This window comes from Trachemys scripta, chromosome 3 (genome assembly GCF_013100865.1).
Source record: "Trachemys scripta elegans isolate TJP31775 chromosome 3, CAS_Tse_1.0, whole genome shotgun sequence".
Taxonomy (NCBI): Eukaryota; Metazoa; Chordata; order Testudines; family Emydidae; genus Trachemys; species Trachemys scripta.
Window position 1 is genome coordinate 133,994,888 of NC_048300.1, and position 18,494 is coordinate 134,013,381.

The window sequence follows — 18,494 nt, forward strand, 5'->3', positions numbered from 1 at the left end:
TCCCTAACAACCAATCACTGGAAAAAAACAGACTACCATCACACATACGCATCAACCTCCTCCCCGCCCAACCTTCCCTAGCACAAATATTCATTAACCGCACACACACTTACTAACTAGGCAGTGAACCCAACATACCAAATCAACCCCTCTTTTCAACAACATTCAAACCACCTCACCAGTATCCCCACACACCTCTACCCCTCCCAAACCTAGGGAGGAGAGCACTAGAGCGCCTACCACTGGTTCCTGCTCTCTCCCTCAGCTAACTAAATAGGGGGCTTCTACCACTTGGATCTTCATATTACCCACCACAGCAGGAGTTCAAGAGCTGAAAAATCATTTCTCTCCCCTCCCCCCAGCCTAGCAGGGCTCCATAGGAACTGGGGGGGAGGGAGGGGATTGAGGATACCTGCACAGGGCCAGCTATGGTCATTCAATTAGGGTGATCTGCAAAGAACAGGGCAGCCAAACCCGCAAAAGCTGGTGGATATTCCAATACTTAGATTCACCAAGCCAGCATAAAACAGCTTCTTTATTACCTTACTGGTTACTCGGAAGTCCAAACAACACAGTTCCCTTAAAGTGATCTAGCCTCAGGCCTCCATCCAGGTACCCACCTCAAATATGATGGTGCTTTACTAATTCACAATAAATTATGTGACCAAATGTGCATTTTCACATTTGTCAAGGGGCTGATTCGTTGAACAGTGGTCCACATTCTGCTGTTGGTGCAATGCTGTCAATCCGTGTAACTCAGTCAGTGCCAACAAAATGAGCCTTCATAAGAATGGCTATACTAGGTCAGACCGAAAGTCCATCTAGCCCAGTATCCTGTATTTTGGCAGTGGCCAATGCCAGGTGCCCCAGAGGGAATGAACAGAACAGGTGATCCATCCCCTGTTCCATCCTGGCTAATAGTGATCCATCCTCTGTTGCCCATTCCCAGCTTGTGGCAAACAGAGGCTAGGGACACCATCTCTGCCCATCCTGGCTAATAGCCATTGATAGACCTATCCTCCATGAATTTATCTAGTTCTTTTTTGAACCCTGTTATAGTCTTGGCCTTCACAACATCCTCTGGCAAGGAATTCCACAAGTTGACTGTTTGTTTATTTGAAAAAATACTTCCTTTTGTTTGTTTTAAAACTGCTGCCTATTAATTTCATTTGGTGACCCCTAGTTCTTGTGGTATGAGAAGGAGTAAATAACACTTCCTTTTTTACTTTCTCCGCAGTCATGATTTTATAGACTTCTATCACATCCCATGTTAGTCATCTCTTTTCCAAGCTGAAAAGTCCCAGTCTAATAATTGCTCCTTATACAGGTAAGATGTTCCATACGCCTAATCATTTTTTGTTGCCCTTTTCTGAACCTTTTCCAATTCCAATATATCTCTTTTGAGATGGGCGACCAGATCTGCATGCAGTATTCAAGGTGTGGGTGTACCATGGATTTATATAGCGGCAATAGGATATTGCTATCTATCTAAATAGATATTATTTATCTATCCCTTTCTTAATGATTCCCAACATTCTGTTCCTTTTTTTTTACTGCCGCTGCACATTGAGTGGATGTTTTCAAAGAACTATCCACAGTGACTCCAAGATCTCCTTCTTGAGTGGTAACAACTAATTTAGATGCCATCATTTTATATGTATAGTGAGATTATGTTTTCCAATGTGCATTATTTTGTATTTATCAACTTTGAATTTCATTTGCCATTTTGTTGCCCAGTCACCCAATTTTGTAAGATCCTTTTGTAGCTCTTTGCAGTCTGTTTGGGACTTAACTATCTTGAGTAGTTTTGTATCCTCTGCAAATTTTGCCACCTCTCTGTTTACCCCTTTTCCCAGATCATTTATGAATATGTTGAATAGGACTGGTCCAAGTACAGACCCCTGGGGGACACCACTATTTACCACTCTCCATTCTGAAAACTGATCATTTATTCCTACCCTTTGTTTCCTATCTTTTAACCAGTTATTGATCCATTGATCTTCCCTCTTATCCCATGACAGCTGACTTTGCTTAAGAGCCTTTGGTGAGGAATCTTGTGAAAGGCTTTCTGAAAATCTAAGTACACTATACTCACTGGATCACCCTTGTTCGCATGCTTGTTGACCACCTCAAAGAATGCTAATGGATTGGTGAGGCATGATTTCCATTTACAAAAACCATGTTGACTCTTCCCCAACCAACTATGTTCATCTATGTGTCTGACAATTTTGTTCTTTACTATAGTTTCAACCAGTTTGCCCTGTACTGAAATCAGGCTTACTGGTTTGTAATTGCCGGGATCACCTCTGGAGACCTTTTAAAAAATTGGCATCACATTAGCTCGAGATTCACACTACTTTAATTGAGAGCAGAATTTGGCCTAGTAAGTGTAAATTTTCAATCAATAAAAAGGATTATCTTAAAAAAATCCCAGCCTTTTGATTTCATTGTTGCAGTTAACCATTTAATTTGATGGTGTTTGAATGGTAACATACTGAGTTGAATGGAATTTCCAGTTGCTTTTTTCTCGGGGATTTGTATGTGAAAATTGATGGTTATAGTCCATTCCCCTCAGGTATTTCAGTTTACTTGTAAGCAATATTTCTTCTTTTATAATCTGACCTTGTTCACACAAGGTAAATAGCAACCACTCAGCATGATGAAACAAAGTAACTCTGTACCTTCTTACGGAATAAAGTATTAAGAAACATTACCAAAAGGCAGGGGAAAAGGAAAAATCAGATTAATTGAAAAGGATTTCAACTTCTGTGTACATCTCATAAAGATTCCTTGTGGTAGAACCTGAATTCATTAACAATATTTTTTTCCTATCTATATGACCATAAAAGAAAGGAGGTACAACAAGGGAGCTTTAAGATGTTTTACTATTGTATTTTAAAGTTGCTTCATCTTAACTGTGAATAAATCCATCACTGTCTTTAGGATGCAGTCGGTACTTAAAATGTGTAAAGGATTTTGTAAAACTGCCAAATTTAGCCCAATGTCTGATGGTCAGGCAGGCAGGTCAATTTGAAAACGGTGCTATTGAGGAAAAAATAAGTATTTTAAGAAATACAGTAATTTCATTTGTGTTTGTGAAAGAGAAAATGTGACAGTGTACCCCATAAGGCTTTATGGGCGGAGTGCTTATAAATTAGGGTTACCATATTTAAAAAATAAAAAAAGAGGACAGTCCACGGGGCCCTGGCCCCGCCCCTTTCCCAACCCCGGCCTCACCCCTTCCCCGCCCTAACTCCGCCCCCTCCCCTGAGCGCCCCGCATTCCCCCTCCTCCCTCCCAGCCACGCGAAAAGGGCTGCCCGAGCGCTACCGGCTTCATGGTTTGCCGGGCAGCCCCCAGACCCTGCGCCCCCGGCCGGCGCTTCCCCAGCGCAGCTGGAGCCTGGGAGGGGAAGCACCCAGCCGGGGGCGCAAGGTCTGGAGGCTGCCCAGCAAACCGTGAAGCCGGTAGCGCTTGGGCTNTGGCAGACGGAGGCTGCCCGGCAAACCGTGAAGCCGGTAGTGCTCGGGCTTCTGGCAGCCCCCATGCCTCCGGACCCTGCGCCCCTGGCTGGGCACTTCCCCTCCCGGGCTCCAGCTGCTGTGCTCCTCCCCTGACTCTTTGGCTCTGTTTAAGAGCCGAGCTGTCCGAGCGCTACCGGCTTCAAGCAGCCCCCATGCCTCTTGACCCTGCGCCCTCAGAACCCGGGAAGTGCCTGGCCGGCGGCTCAGGGTCCAGAGGCATGGGGGCTGCCCGAAGCCAGTAGCGCTCGGGCACCTCGGCTTGAAACAGAGCAGAAGAGTCAAGGTAGGGAGCACAGCAGCCGCGGGAGGAGAAGTGCCCGGCCGGCATAATTTTTCCCGGACATGTTCGGCTTTTTGGCAATCCCCCCGGACAGGGGTTTGATTACCAAAAAGCCGGACATGTCTGGGAAAAACTGGACGTATGGTAACCCTATTATAAACGTATGTATGACATAACTGGAATATGTTTTGTGCTGCCTGTGCCATGTATCATATCTCCGTAAAGGTTATGGTCTACTATATCTATTCATCCTATCTGTACACATATATCATTTTCTACTTGAGGTTAAGAATATGGGCTGTATACTTGCTTGGTTTCTAAGTAAGCTTTGTGAGGCATTTGGTCAGTTTCTTTAGGAAGGAATTCGCAAGGTTAAGTACCTGATCAGGAAGCACTTGGGGAACAATGCATCTTGGAATGCTATAATCCACATAAGAAGTCTTCCTGGAGACATAAAAGATACCATGTGGACAATGGCTTTGGCCTGTAAAGACTGAGTTATGCAGGGACATGTGACTTGCCCAGGTGACTCCAGAACTCCATCTTGGAGCTAGACTTTGCATAGGAGTGAGGAGGGTGTCTCCACCCACAAGAGAAAGTCTATTTAAATCCATGGGAGACCCCTCCATTTTGTCTTCAGCTGGCTAAAGAAGGAGCCTCTCCACCCCCCCAGGATACTTGAAGGAAACTGGAACAAAGGACAGTAACTACAGGGGTGTGAGTGAGTGATTGACCCAGGCTAAAAGGAGATTAGCCTGTAAAAGGGAGCTTTATACAGGGTAAAACGGATTTATTTGGGTTTAAACCCCATTGGAAGTTGGGCATCTGAGTGCTAAAGACAAGCACACTTTTGTGAGCTGTTTTCAGGTAAACCTGCAGTTTTGGGGCATGTAATTCAGACCCTGGGTCTGTGTTGGAGCAGACGGGAGTGTCTGGCTCAGCAAGACAGGGTGCTGGAGTCCTGAGCTGGCAGGGAAAACAGAAGCAGGGGTAGTCTTGGTACGTCAGGTGGCAGCTCCCAAGGGGGTTTCTGTGAGCCAACCCGTCACAGAAAGTATACACACACATACACACACACACACACACACACTATTATTTTTGTTGCCACATTTTGAAGGGTTTTATGTGTTCAAATAATTAACATAATATAACATATGCATAACATATAGTATAGAAAATTATAAGAATGTTTGTATACTGCAGGTGAGACAATCAAAACCATTATTTTTTTTATTATACCCAGGACATGTGTATATCTCTTTATCACCCTCTTCCCTAGCTTTCCTCTAAAAAAAGCTTTTACGTTTTCTATTCTTAGCCATGGAGGCTCGGGGGGGGGGGTGGGGGTGGGCTGCCGCACCCCCTGGCTTGAAGTGGTTTTCATCATATACAGTGCCGCACCCCCTGGCTTGAAGTGGTTTTCATCATATACAGGCTCTACAGTTTGGTTCAATGGTTCAGTTTGTTTCTCAGCACCCCCCCCCACCAAAAATTGTTCCAGCATCCTTTGCCCCAACTGAAATTCATATATTGTTTTTTTTTCTTTTTTACAAATGCTATATAGTGAAAATCATATTTATGACTTAGTGATCCTGAATTAAAATGTTACCACTCATCACAGTTATGCTAGGAAACTAGAAGACTAGCTGGATTAAGGACTTTTTTCCATCTGGCTTTATTACAGTTATAGTGTGTGACATTTTGATGCTATATGAAAACCAAATTTACCTGTGAAAACCTGCAGGGAAATTACAAAATACCTGTATATATGGATTTAAAATAAAATAGCCTTTTAAAAAAATGTACCAGCAAACTCATTGTTTTTCTCTTTCTCTCTCTGTATGAGTGCGAGAGAGACAGCAAGAGCACCAGAAAGCATGTCACCATATTAATAACAGTATCTACAATAGCTAAAAATGATAGGTTCAAGAATTTCTTGAATTTAATGGAAAAGTATTCATACTCTCACCAGTGAGTATTAGTTATTCAGTAGATGAAAGGAATACAGTAAACTTCACATGCTACCTCAGTGTCATTCTCAGAAGTAATGATGAGGCCACTGGGAAAGTGTTGAAAGCCTAGAGGATCTATTCCATTTTGGAGGTTGCTTATCAGACAGTGCTGCATAGATGATTTTTTAAATTCTAATTTTGTTTTATCTACTCAAGGATCCTATAAACAATCTCCCACATTTTATTTTTTTATTTATAACATACTGTTTTGCAGTATCAGTGTCTCCGTTTATATAAGGATTGTTTCAGATTCTCATATAATCTTGGCATTGAATTGTAGTTACATTCCCTGTGTTTCTTTATAATTATCTGCTTCCAAGATATAATCGGTTATTCAGTTTATATCCTTTAAAAGGACACAGCCAAGGTATTTTTATATAATTATATAAAAACATTTAACGTAATATAAAATAAATCTGTGGGACATATGCATTATAAAAGCAAAAATACCAAGTGAAGAATTTAAGAGAAGGAGAAAGGAAAGGAGAAGATCATTTAATTATTGTTATGGTCCTGCAGTAAACTCATCTGAAGAGTAGAAACTTCACATTCCTTCACAGCACAACTGTGCATCTGGTAGTTGTTGACAAAATTAGGTTGTGTATTCCATTCAGACAAAGGCCATCTGTGGTAACATCCCCATTATAGTTACCAGTAGCACTTCTATTTTCCTCTCACTCCGACTCCAAGTCCACCCTTCCTTTTTTCATTTTTTAAAGCTTCATTTCAGGAACAGAAACTTTGTTTGATTCACCTTTTAAAAAGCAAGATATAGGTAACAGACATGTAAGGGCAAGGAGGGTGGATCTTCTGCTGGAAAAGCAATATTCAAGTCAGTGGGGGTGAACTTTGACAAAGGGAGATTTGGCAAGTTTCTTTCTTTTTCTTATTATCTCATTGTTACTGGATTACCCCTCGTTTTGGATTACACCGATAGGGTAAAAGCGTCTAATATCAATCAGATTTATTTTATCATTAACTGGTCTCTTCATAGTTTTGGGAAAGTAGGGAAATGAAATGTTAGTGTTATGTCTGGAATAATTTTTTTTTTTACAGAGACTTGTTTTAAGAAATGAAACTCAAAACGTACAAAAAAGTTCTGAGTTTCAATAGCAAAGTGTTTACTTGCTCTGTGTTATGGGTGGCACCACAGAGATCGGAAAATATAGTGAAAGGTTCCCGCAGAGGTCAGAGAAATAAGAAAAACTATCAAGGCGGAATGTTCTGCTGAGTGGTTTCGACTTGTCCAGATTTTACTCAACAAACCTTTGCTTCCTCTTTGGCGATGTTCATCGTGGCAAGGATGCCGCGATCCAAAGGGCTTTTAAATGTTCACGTTGTTTCGGGGGTTTCATTTCTTTTCCCCCTGCTTCCTTGGTCGGGGCTTGTTTAAAACTCTTGCAAACGTGCTATTTCACTGTGACCAGTAAAACACACTGCGTTCAGCACCCACTTCGAGCGGTGCCCACTCGGGGGAACTAATTTGGTGGTGGCGGCGGGGATGCTGCAGGAAAGATAATTAACAAAGTTAGCAGGCGAGGGATGGTCTAAAGAGTCAGTGTCCTGAGAGTGAATCACTTAGAGGAACGATCAGAAAATCACCGTCTCCTTAAAGACTGGGGCTTGTGCAGCCAGTCTCCTTTACGCCATCCTGAGAGATCTTGTCGTCTTTTTTAACCATTACTCTTGTCTTTGCTTTATTGCAATCCCCAGCAGTAACAAGCCTGCCTGGAGCGCGGCTCCCAGTCCTGCCATGCCCACTCCACGTTCACGCCCGGCCCCGGCTACACACTCAACCTGCGGGGAATCCTGTGCCAGAGGCAACCTGACACCTTCCCCCGCTCATTGGACAACGCCGCCTGCCCCGCCTCCACTGCCGGGGCGATTCGTTCCCCAGCTCAGCCTCCCCGGTCTAGCTTGCCGCTCCTCTTAGGCCGGCTGCGACTGCCAGTCACTTTGAGGGACGGCCCGCTCTCCTGGCTCTGGCCCCGCCCCTTCCCCCCCTAATTGATATTATTGGAGTGTGGCGCTAGCAGCCAGGCTGCAGTCGGAGACTCGCAGGCAGCAAATACGGTGTGCGGAAACGCATAGGCAAGAGGAGCAGGCAGCCGGGGGAGAGAGAGCTCCATGCAAAGCCAAAATAAAACACATAGCAGAACAAACCCTTTAATCCCCAACAAGCGGCGGCAGTAGCAGCAGCGATCGTACAGTACATATAAAAATATCCTGCTCCTGCATCATGGTTTTTCAAACTAGGCTCCCTTCTTGGATTATTTTATGCTCCATCTGGCTGTTTCGCTTTGCACACACGGGGGAGGCACAGGCTGCAAAAGAAGGTAAGGTGATGCAGAAAACAAAGTTTGGGCTTATTTATTTCCGTGCGCACACATTGCAATGTTTTAGTGTTGGGTCTGTTGCACACTGCATGCAGCCCCTTCCCCTAGTTAAACAGCTTCTTACTGAGGTGGAGGAGAGGCATTCACCACGGGCAGTGTGTATGGATGTGTGTGTGTGTGTGTGTGTGTGTGAGAGAGAGAGAGAGAGAGGGAGGGAGGGAGGTCGGGACAAACTGCATTTCATTTAAGGAATTGGGTTTGCAAGGCATTGCACTTGAAGAGCTGATATATTGGGGAGGGGGCTCAATGCAGGGGATATTGTCTATTGAATTGTTAATAGTACTCGTAGTATTAATACTGCTAGTAAGGTGAAGATAAGAATTCCCCCATCCCCTCTCCGGGTGGAAGCTACTGTAGTTTGTCAGGGGCACGCAACCCGAGTGCCACAGCCAAGACTGCAGCGGAGTTTCACGACTCTGGACGCTCCCCAAAGGGGTTGGGGGGACTTTTTGTTAGTCCACCAGGTAATCATAAACGGTCTAATAAAAGTCCGCTTCTCCGTGTCTTGCTGATGCGGGCCTGCAGGTCTCAGAAGCCGGTGGGACTGAGACGCTACGCGGAAAGATGTGGCATAGATCATGTTGGGGTACAATTAAATGTGTCCGAGGGATGGATCTATAGGATGCTATATACATGAATTATATCTGTGTGTCAGTATAAATTGTATATTATCTAATCATCTGTAGGCACCTCTGACTAGATGTATATAGATAGAGATTTTTGTTCCATCTGCGTATCACAAACAGGGCTTCATAAAATCCCATCACTCCAGCATCAGTCTATTTTACATAAAACAAACGCATAATATTTCCTATTAAAAGAGAGCACAGGCAGTTTTCTATCAGAGACTAACATAAAAATCAATTCAGAAAGTCAGTCCGGGCATTTATTTTCGTATGGGGTGGGGAGGGAGAACTAAAAATGAGACCTTTTAACTCTGATAGTGTGGTATCAGTTTCCATCTTTGGGAGGAGAGGACTTGGGTTTTTTTTTCTCTCTCTCCCAGATATGTCAATATTCGTCTTTGAACCATTGGCTTAAGGTAAAGTACCTTTCTGAGCCTGTAGCTGGAGCTTTAAAACTAAGCTCTCTCTCTCAATTAAGATCTTCTTTGTCCCTAATAGAAAAGGGGGGAGGGGGAAAAACACCAAAGGTCCTTCCTGGGCGGCATTTCCAAAGTTTATTTGAAGAGATTTAAAAAATGGAATAATGAACTAACTCCTGGAAGGGCGAGAGAGGCTGAATGGGGGAGGTGAGCGGAAGCGAAGCGCAGAGAGGAGTGCTTTGTGCAGGCTGCATGGGGAGTGCGCTTGGAGCTGTGACATTCTGCTCACCGGCACAGAATCCCACGTATACCTCGAGTTTGTGTTTCCGCTTCGAGCGCTCAGCAGCTCGTGGGCTGTAGGCTGAGCTGGCAGGAGGAGTGGGGAGCAGCAGGGAGGCAGGGATTTCGGATCCCTATGGCTGTTAACCTGCTGCAAATCTCCTGCGCAAAGTAACTTTCGTTGCCACTGGATTTCACCGTCTATGGTGATGAGAGAATCCAGTCCTCTGCAGACACCTCCTTCTCCGTCGGAAACTAGCAAGGCAGAGGGGCTGGGGGTAAGAGAGGAGAGATCCGAAAAGTCCCAAAGTTTTCCCAGCAGGAGCTGGATAAATAGGCGCCTCGAGGGGGAGAGAAGGTGATGGGGGTCTGACTAGGGAGGCGGGAGCTTGCAGGGGCAGAGGTGACCCAGCCAGGCCGGGTCTGAAAAGTTTAGCATAAAGGGATCCTGAGTGTCGGGTGAATTGAGACTGGGTCCCGGGGTTGGGGTGCGCGCAGGCTTACACGGGGCAGTGAGTTCGCCGCCTTCCAGCCCTTGGAGGCATTGATTGGAATCGCAGCGGCATGGCTCGGAGGTTAGACACAGGTTAAACACCACGTTTGACTCAGCTTCCTCCTGCCTCCCGTAGGCTGCGGCTGCTGGGCTCGGGAAGGCTGCTTCAGCCCTGTTGAAGCCAAGGGGAGCCTTTGCCATTGACATGAAGCGGGGGGCGGGGGGGGCACGATTGCACCCGTGAGCTGGGCACGGAGATGCCTTGCCAGCGCGGACTGACGGCATTTGAACCCCAGCCCCGAAGTGAGGGCCCCGGCGGTGGTTTAGGGGAAGATCTTAGCTTGGGTCGGGGGTGCGGAGGAGGCGAGAGGCTGCCCGTGGCTCTCCGCAAACAGCGCGCCCCTCTGACTGGGTGCAGAGCCCGTGGGGGAGTCCCCAGCTCAGGGAGCTCACGGGAGCTCAGCGCAAGGGGCACCGGAGGGAGTGAATAATTCAGGCCGAAAAGGGCGTATTAAAGCCTCCTATTGATTTCCCCAGCAACTTTTCCCTCTGTCCCAGCTGTCTTGTGTCCGTTGTAACGCAGTGAATGAACCAGGCAGACTTGCCGTTCTTCAAAACTGGATAGCATTGCTAGTCAGTTTCTGCAACAACAAGAAGTTCCGAAGCTCAGCTCCTGCTCACTTGGAGCAAGGCATAGAAGAACTTAAGGGCTGCCTTGGGAAGTAGTTGGAGAATGTTGCCCACCTCTTGGGGAAAGTGTCTTTATCTCAGAAACGGGACATGCTGGATCTAGACTGTAACTGTGTAATAAAAAAGGCTCTGTCACCCACATAACTTTTGAAAACTAAGACAGCACTAGGAAATTAGCATTTCATATTGCATTTTACCTATTCAAGGCATTGTACAAATGTCGGAGTAGGAAAGATATTTCCTAATAACTTTTAGTGCAGTGAAGAGTAGCCATATGATTATGTAAAGGTCATCTATGTGGCACTGCTTTTTAATGAAGAATTACTGCCAGATTACACATGATGTGACCATCCACTATTGCATGGGCATGGTGATGAAGAGGTTAAACTTGCACTGTACCTAAATTTTTAGCTTATCAGCATTGTCCTTGATTAGCAAGCCAACACAAACACCATCAACTCTTCTTTACCTAGTATTGCTAGTTAAAGCCCCTTAGATAGCGAGATTAATTAATTAATTAAGAAGATAATCTATAGTAAAGAGAGAATAGCAAATTTAATTCATTAGCTCAAGTGTATGTTGTCTTACAGAAATGGAAGTTACAGTTTTGTCTTTAACATGTTTTAGCTATTCCTGTGTCAGCATGAACCTTTATGTAAAAAAAGTGTTGCAATTCTTCTAATAATGTTTTAAAAAACTATTATTCTAAATTATATTTGACATAGGCTATAAACCAAAGGTATTGCTCTGCCTAACAAAAAGTTAATTGTACTGAAATCAAGTTTAAGAATTAAAGCAGACGATCAAAATATATGTAACTACTTACTCATATAAAACCTTTTACATTGGTATTGGTAGAGCTGTAATACTTTTTTATAATTAAAATGTATATTGTGGTTATTTGAAATTGAAATGTGTTTCTCTTTTGTTAAAAATGGAACAATTATTTGTTAAGCAGTAAATATGACTTTTTTTGTTCCAAAAATGTAGCATATATAGACAGATATAACATTAGGATTTATCTCTTTCCAGTTTAAAAGATTATTTTTTAAAATGCAATCTAAGAAGTTATTTCATAGAGTTACTTAGAAATTTCAAGGTTAACTAATGTAAGTGCTGTTTAGAAATTTTGTGAAAACATATGCAATAATATATTCTGAGGTTTAAGACTATAATTAAATATAATCTCATGCTGATAGTTGTCAAAATATCAATATGATTTTCCCCAATATGTAATAAAGTGGATATTTTATATTTATATTTAATGATTTGTTTATTGGACTAAGATTGAGAAGTCTGCATTAAATACTTTTACCAGCAAGTCACATTTAATTAACAGCTTTGTGTATCAGAACTTCTTTTAGAAGTCTCATTGGATATGTATACACATGTGAAAATATTTATTTAATAAAATGTTGCACAAAAATTAGTTCTAACTAATATGCGCGTTCAGTATTTTGAAAATGGATAATGCTACATAAGTACAAAGCCTTATTTTGTGGAATCTTATTTGTCATATATTGACTTGTTTAAATTAATAGTCTCATAAGTATTAAGGGACCATCTTTTCTTGTGCACTACCCTTGACTTCAGAGTGGGGATCCAAGCAGTATGTAGTGTACAACAGTGTCCAAATCAGTCTGGACAATGTTGAAATATTGCCGAATTTCATTTAAAAAAAAATCTTAATTTTAATGAAAAGTACATGGGAAATATCCTTTGTAATAAGGAGCGAGAGGAACACATATTCACAATTAAACCTTAGAATTTTTATGACACTTAGATAATAAGATGGTAAGTATAAATATGTAGACAGGCATAGAGAAAGATGCAGTAAAAATAAGATTTAAATATTTCTGCTTAATAAAAAATGTGAATATCATACTTTAAATAATATAAAAACTTTTCTAATTTCAAACATGCCTATAATGGTGAACATACATAATATATTTATTCCTTTATTAAATAATATTGACTGATAAAAAGAAGACTTTATATACATTCCTGTTGAATTTCATCACAAAGTTTTTGATTTAGTTTAGTAAAATTCTTAAGTTCTTTCTTTAATACATAGTGGAAACTTTTTCTCTTGCAGTAATATTGCTGGACTCTAAAGCACAACAGACCGAGTTGGAGTGGATTTCCTTTCCTCCCAATGGGGTAAGTACTCAAAAAAAGAAAAAGAAAAAACAAACAAACAAAAAAACCCCTCCAAACATTGCTGGGTGTCTCATCTAGACAAAATTTTAAACATGCTTTAAACAAGCTGGTATTTCCCAAATTTCCCTCAGGAATCATAGTGAGTGTTTACAGCTCTTAAGTTTCTGTTGTGAGAAGAAGCATACCTCAGGTTACAGTGTACAAAAGCAAGCCAATTACAAGGAAGAGTCTCTTCAGTAACTCACCTAAACCCCTTTATTAGCTTTATGCTTTGTAGTGTAATTCTTTGTGGTACTTGTGACACTGTATTTTAAATATATTTTCTTTTCGGAAGCAAATATATTTGTATATGGAAACTGCCTCAGAACATGTTATTTGATATTTTCCAGATAAACAGTGATAAGAAATTTATATACAATATATTTGTTGTAATTGAATAGTGTAGTATGAAGTGCTCTGAAATATAAACATCTGTAATAGAGACTGGTCTAAACCAAAACCCAGACCTGAACATTCCCAAATTTTAAGGAGCTTGAAATCTGGCTCTAAGTCCAAATTTTGGCGCTTGGGCCTAGTTCTCCTTTATACACTGCAATACCTTTTAGAACAAATGCATCCCAAGATGTTCTATGAAAACTTATCAACATGCAAATAGCTGTGTCTTCAGCTCTTAATTAGAAATTGTGAAAAAACACATCCCTCATCTCTTGAAGAAGAACATTTCAAGAGAGGAGAGTATGGCCAGTTGTATTTACCATAGAGCTCAATCCTACAAACCTGAAGTCATGTGAGTGGTTCTTACTCCTGGAAGCCATTTCATTGCCTTTTTGGGGCTACTCGCATGAATAAGGGCTTGCAGGATCAGGCCCTTAATCTTCAGCGCCTTAAGAAATCTGGAGCCAGAAGAGCGCGAGATGTGAGTGAGGTTATAAAAGTGTAACAAATCCTTTAAATAAGAAGAATGAAAATCTGAAAGTGTCTTAGTTTAAAAGCAAGATCGTAAAAACAATACAACACAAAAAGGAAATGAGTCGGAAGCTTGAGAAACTATGTAATGTGAGCTGAATGCTTAAGATGGATAAATAACTTTGGCATTAGCATTTTGCATTGATTGAAGCCTTTTAATAGAGGTGTCTGAAAGATTAGTTAGAAGAGAATTGCAGTAGTCTAGCCTGGAGGTAATGTAAGTATGAACTTTGCTAACGTATTTGAGGATGAAAGGTGGAAACATAGTTGACTAATATTATACAAATGGTAAAAAGATGACCTTTTTAGGTTAGAAATATGGATTCAAAGGAGCATTGAGAATCCAAAATAACAGCTAAACGATGGTCAGTGAGGATGGCCAAAAAATAGTTTCCTATAAATTAACAAAAAATTACAATTTATTGATGGTGTTTAAAATAAAAAAAAATTGTAAATTTTTTTGTTAAATTCAGCTGCATTTAATTCTCCCCTATGTAGTACAAATATCATGAAAACATGCACAAATAGAGGAGAGAAACCAATACATCATCCTATGCTAGTTAAATTTCAAATGTACTCTCTGGCTCTGTGTGGCATGAAACATGTTTTATATAACTAAAGGAATTAACGTGTAATATGGTGTAGGTATACAATATGTATTAGTGGAGGAGGAGAACTTCATGTATTTCACTCATTCATATATATATATATAAAACAATGGGATAAAGAGAAATAAAAAAAGTTAAGTGTCTGAAAAATCAAATATAGTGTTCAGATCATTCCAAGATGATTTTTTTAAGCAGTAGTTTTCAAATATGGTAGATAAATACAATTATGCTCCGAAGTATCTATAACATGTGCCTATCAAAGGGAGGAAGTTTGAACCCTTTCAGAGGAATGTTTGAGTAGTACAGCTATGACTACTGAAATTTTTTAGATAAACCAACAAACAAATGCATATAAACTATCCTTATGATCTTCCCCGTGGTTTTAGAAAAATGGGGAAGGTGTGACGATGGGTGTTAGCATAAGAGATGATCTCTACTGGATTTTTTTTTCCATCCAAAGGAGTAATCTGAGCACCTCCAAGATTAATTACATTAATTAACAAGCATGGAATCTCTGGCTCTTCTTCTGGTTTGTGTTACCCTACCCAATGCAGAGTTTTGTATTTTTATGATTATTTTGGAGGATTTGGGGGAGGGAAGAAAGGAATTCAGATGATCAGTGGTCTGTATTCTGCTCTTTGAATACGCTAGGGTAACTCATTTGACTTCAAAGATGTTACACTATTGTAACTTTGGAATATCTGAGAGCAGGATCTCGATCATGATGGGAAAACTGCTTACATGAGATAAAATATAACATACTCAAAATGAAACTGAGAATGAGAGCAGCAGAGTGAAACTCTTAGAGTGAACTTAGGCTCTGAGCCCTTTTTGTGAACTGTTTTTTGAACTGCAGTAATGCCAAAAGCCCTGCTCCATGGTCATGTTTATTTGTTGTTGTTGTTGTTTTTTTGCTAACTTTATCAATACTAGTCCATATCGGAGAAAAAAAAATCTTGGTAGTTAAAATCTACTAAACGTATAATGAAGATAAGCTTTCTTCCTTTCTAAAGTGTATTAGGTTTTAAAATGTAATCATTTGTTAACTATAGAAACATTTCATAATATTTTACTGTAAGCTAATACCAGATGTGTGGTGCCATATATACCATACCTATAGTAACTGAACTACTTTGAAATGCATTTTGATATGTTCAGCTTCTGCACATTTCAACACTTACAGCCATAATATATTTTGTGGTAAAAACTTCCAGCATCAGTTCATCAACATTTACTTTTCTTGGAGTAGTAGAGCAACATTAAATTATCTCATTTGCTGTCAAGTAGGCTCATGAAGTATTGCATGCTGCATGACTTTTGGTCTGGGAAACCAGTGTCCGTTAGTGTTTGCCTTTCCTGCCTGATTATCAGTAACAGCACATTCTATAGGTGTTCAATCCTGGCAGGTGCTGTGTGCTCTAGCCAATCCAATAAAGCACATGCTTAATGTTAAGCACATGAGTAGTTCCACTGATGATAAGCATGTGGTAAAGTGCTTTGTTGAAATGGGCACTTGGAGGGATTGAGCTCTAGTTGGCTGTGTTATTAGACACCATTTAACTAATTGAACTCTTTAAATGATTCCCATTTTATTTAAGTTGTAATTTCTGCTATGAATTGAGCACTGCAATACATTTATAAAAAGTGTAAGGGCCAGATTCTGCTTTTAGTTATACCTGGGTAAATCTGGAATAAGGGTCTAACCTTAGCTCAGTTGATGTCAGTGGGAGTTTTGATTTTGACTTCAATAGGTCTGAGATTTGTTTCCAACTTTGTAAAAACAGTGGAATTATTGTGCATTTACCATTTTAGCACCTAGATACCACGGTGCCTGAGAAATGAAAAAAGAAGGAAAGCAGGCCCTGAACTTGTAAATCCTTATTCAAATGATTAGCCCCTACTCAAGTGTGTAACCCCATTGACTTCAAATGAAATCCCATTGTAGTGAGGTAAGATTGTTTCACCACTGGTCAGTGAGCCTATTTGTATGAGTAGGGGTTTGCAGGATCAGGTTTGTAGCTTGTAAATGGGAGTGAAAATAGTCCTAAATGCATAAAGTGATAAAACAGCTGGAAATGTCATCTTCATGACTTCTTTTTTTCTTCATTTTCAGTTTGTTTTCCCTGCAAAATGTGATGATGATCACAATAATGGTAATAAATTAAAGTGTAATAATAATTTCAAACGCAGATTACAGTTACTAGTAAAGAATCAGGGCTCATTACTTGTGCACCAAAAAGTGTCACTGAGGTTTAGATGTGCAAGGATTGCAAGATTAAGGGCTCTCGGTTTCTGAGACTTTGTTGGTTGTAGATTTGTTTCTAGCAGCACAACATTGATCACCTTCTTCATTCCTGGCTTACCTAAAGTTCTGATTGATGTAAGAAAATGTAGGACTGAACCCCAACTATAAGCTGTATTTGAATATATTGTACAGTACTTTCTAGAACTTGTAATTAATGTAACTGTAAACTGTTGTAATATGAATTATATATTTTGAAGGTTATTCACATGTTAAAATACATGAAACACAAACTAGAACGCCATTAAAATTTGTGATTTTCTTACACAAAACATTAGCATTTTAATAATACTCCACTATTTTTTATGAGGCTTCACTGTTTACAAAGGAGGAAGACCAGACCTGTGTCAGAGTATTTTTATATATGTACTGATTTAGTACAGCAGTAAAATGCTGTCTTGTATTAATAACTGTTTGTTGTTGTTTTAGTGGGAAGAAATTAGTGGACTGGATGAAAATTACACTCCTATACGAACATACCAGGTATGCCAGGTCATGGAACCTAACCAAAATAACTGGCTTCGGACTAACTGGATTGCAAAAGGCAATGCACAAAGGATTTTTGTAGAACTGAAATTCACTCTGAGGGATTGTAACAGTCTTCCTGGAGTACTGGGGACATGTAAAGAAACTTTTAACTTACATTATTATGAAACAGACTACGACACTGGCCGGAATATCCGAGAAAATCAGTATGTAAAAATAGACACCATTGCAGCAGATGAAAGTTTTACCCAAGGTGACCTTGGAGAGAGAAAAATGAAACTTAACACAGAGGTGAGAGAGATTGGACCTTTGTCCAAGAAAGGATTTTATCTTGCATTTCAAGATGTAGGTGCCTGCATTGCTTTGGTTTCTGTCAAAGTCTACTACAAGAAATGCTGGTCTATTATTGAGAACTTAGCTATTTTTCCAGATACAGTGACTGGCTCAGAGTTTTCCTCTCTAGTTGAGGTACGAGGAACTTGTGTCAGCAGCGCAGAAGAGGAGGCTGATAACTCTCCTAGGATGCATTGTAGTGCAGAAGGAGAATGGTTAGTGCCTATTGGAAAGTGTATCTGCAAAGCTGGGTACCAGCAAAAAGGAGACACTTGTGAACGTGAGTAAACCTACACTTTTAATAATATCGTACAATAGCAGTTGGGTTCTACAGTCACATTTCTATTGTCTTTGCATCAAAATATGTTATTAGGCCCATACTAATACTATGAGCATTTGAATCTATACACTTCACAATGGCTAATTTAAAACAATCAGCTCTTTCAGGAATGGAAGTCAGCAGTTGCATATTGCATTTCAAATATAAAACAGGCAATTCAGAGCACAGTTTAATGTAAATACAGTTGCAGAAATTACAGTTCACACAGAAATAAGGTCAGGATGACATTCCGTGTAGTTCTTTGTAATGCTACTGAGCAGATTGTATGTTGCTAAGAAGACCTTATTAACGTTCTTGCATGTGAGCATTATATAAAACCCAAGGATCGGCAACCTTTGGCATGCGGCGCGCCAGTTTGTTTACCTGCCGCATCTGCAGGTTCAGCTGATCGCAGCTCCCACTGGCCACAGTTCGCCGCTCCAAGCCAATGGGGGTTGCGGGAAGCGGTGCGGGCCGAGGGATGTGCTGGCCGCCACTTCCTGCAGCCTCCATTGGCCTGGAGCGGCGAACCGTGGCCAGTGGGAGCCGCGAGTGGCCGAACCTGCGGACGTGACAAGTAAACAAACTGGCCCGGCCCGCC

The 18,494-nt window shown here is 41.0% G+C and overlaps 1 protein-coding gene across 4 annotated transcripts in view; it reads left to right on the plus strand.

The window, feature by feature from the left end:
- Positions 1–7,849: 7,849 nt before the first annotated feature.
- Positions 7,850–18,494, plus strand: part of EPHA7 (EPH receptor A7) — a 188,287-nt gene continuing 177,642 nt past the window's right edge. For all 4 annotated transcript variants that reach the window (XM_034766018.1, XM_034766020.1, XM_034766021.1 and 1 more), the window contains exons 1-3: positions 7,850–8,152; positions 12,815–12,879; positions 17,185–17,854. In XM_034766018.1, the coding sequence (XP_034621909.1) occupies positions 8,056–8,152; positions 12,815–12,879; positions 17,185–17,854 (832 nt within the window). In that variant the 5' untranslated portion in view covers positions 7,850–8,055. The remainder of the gene's footprint in view (positions 8,153–12,814; positions 12,880–17,184; positions 17,855–18,494) is intronic.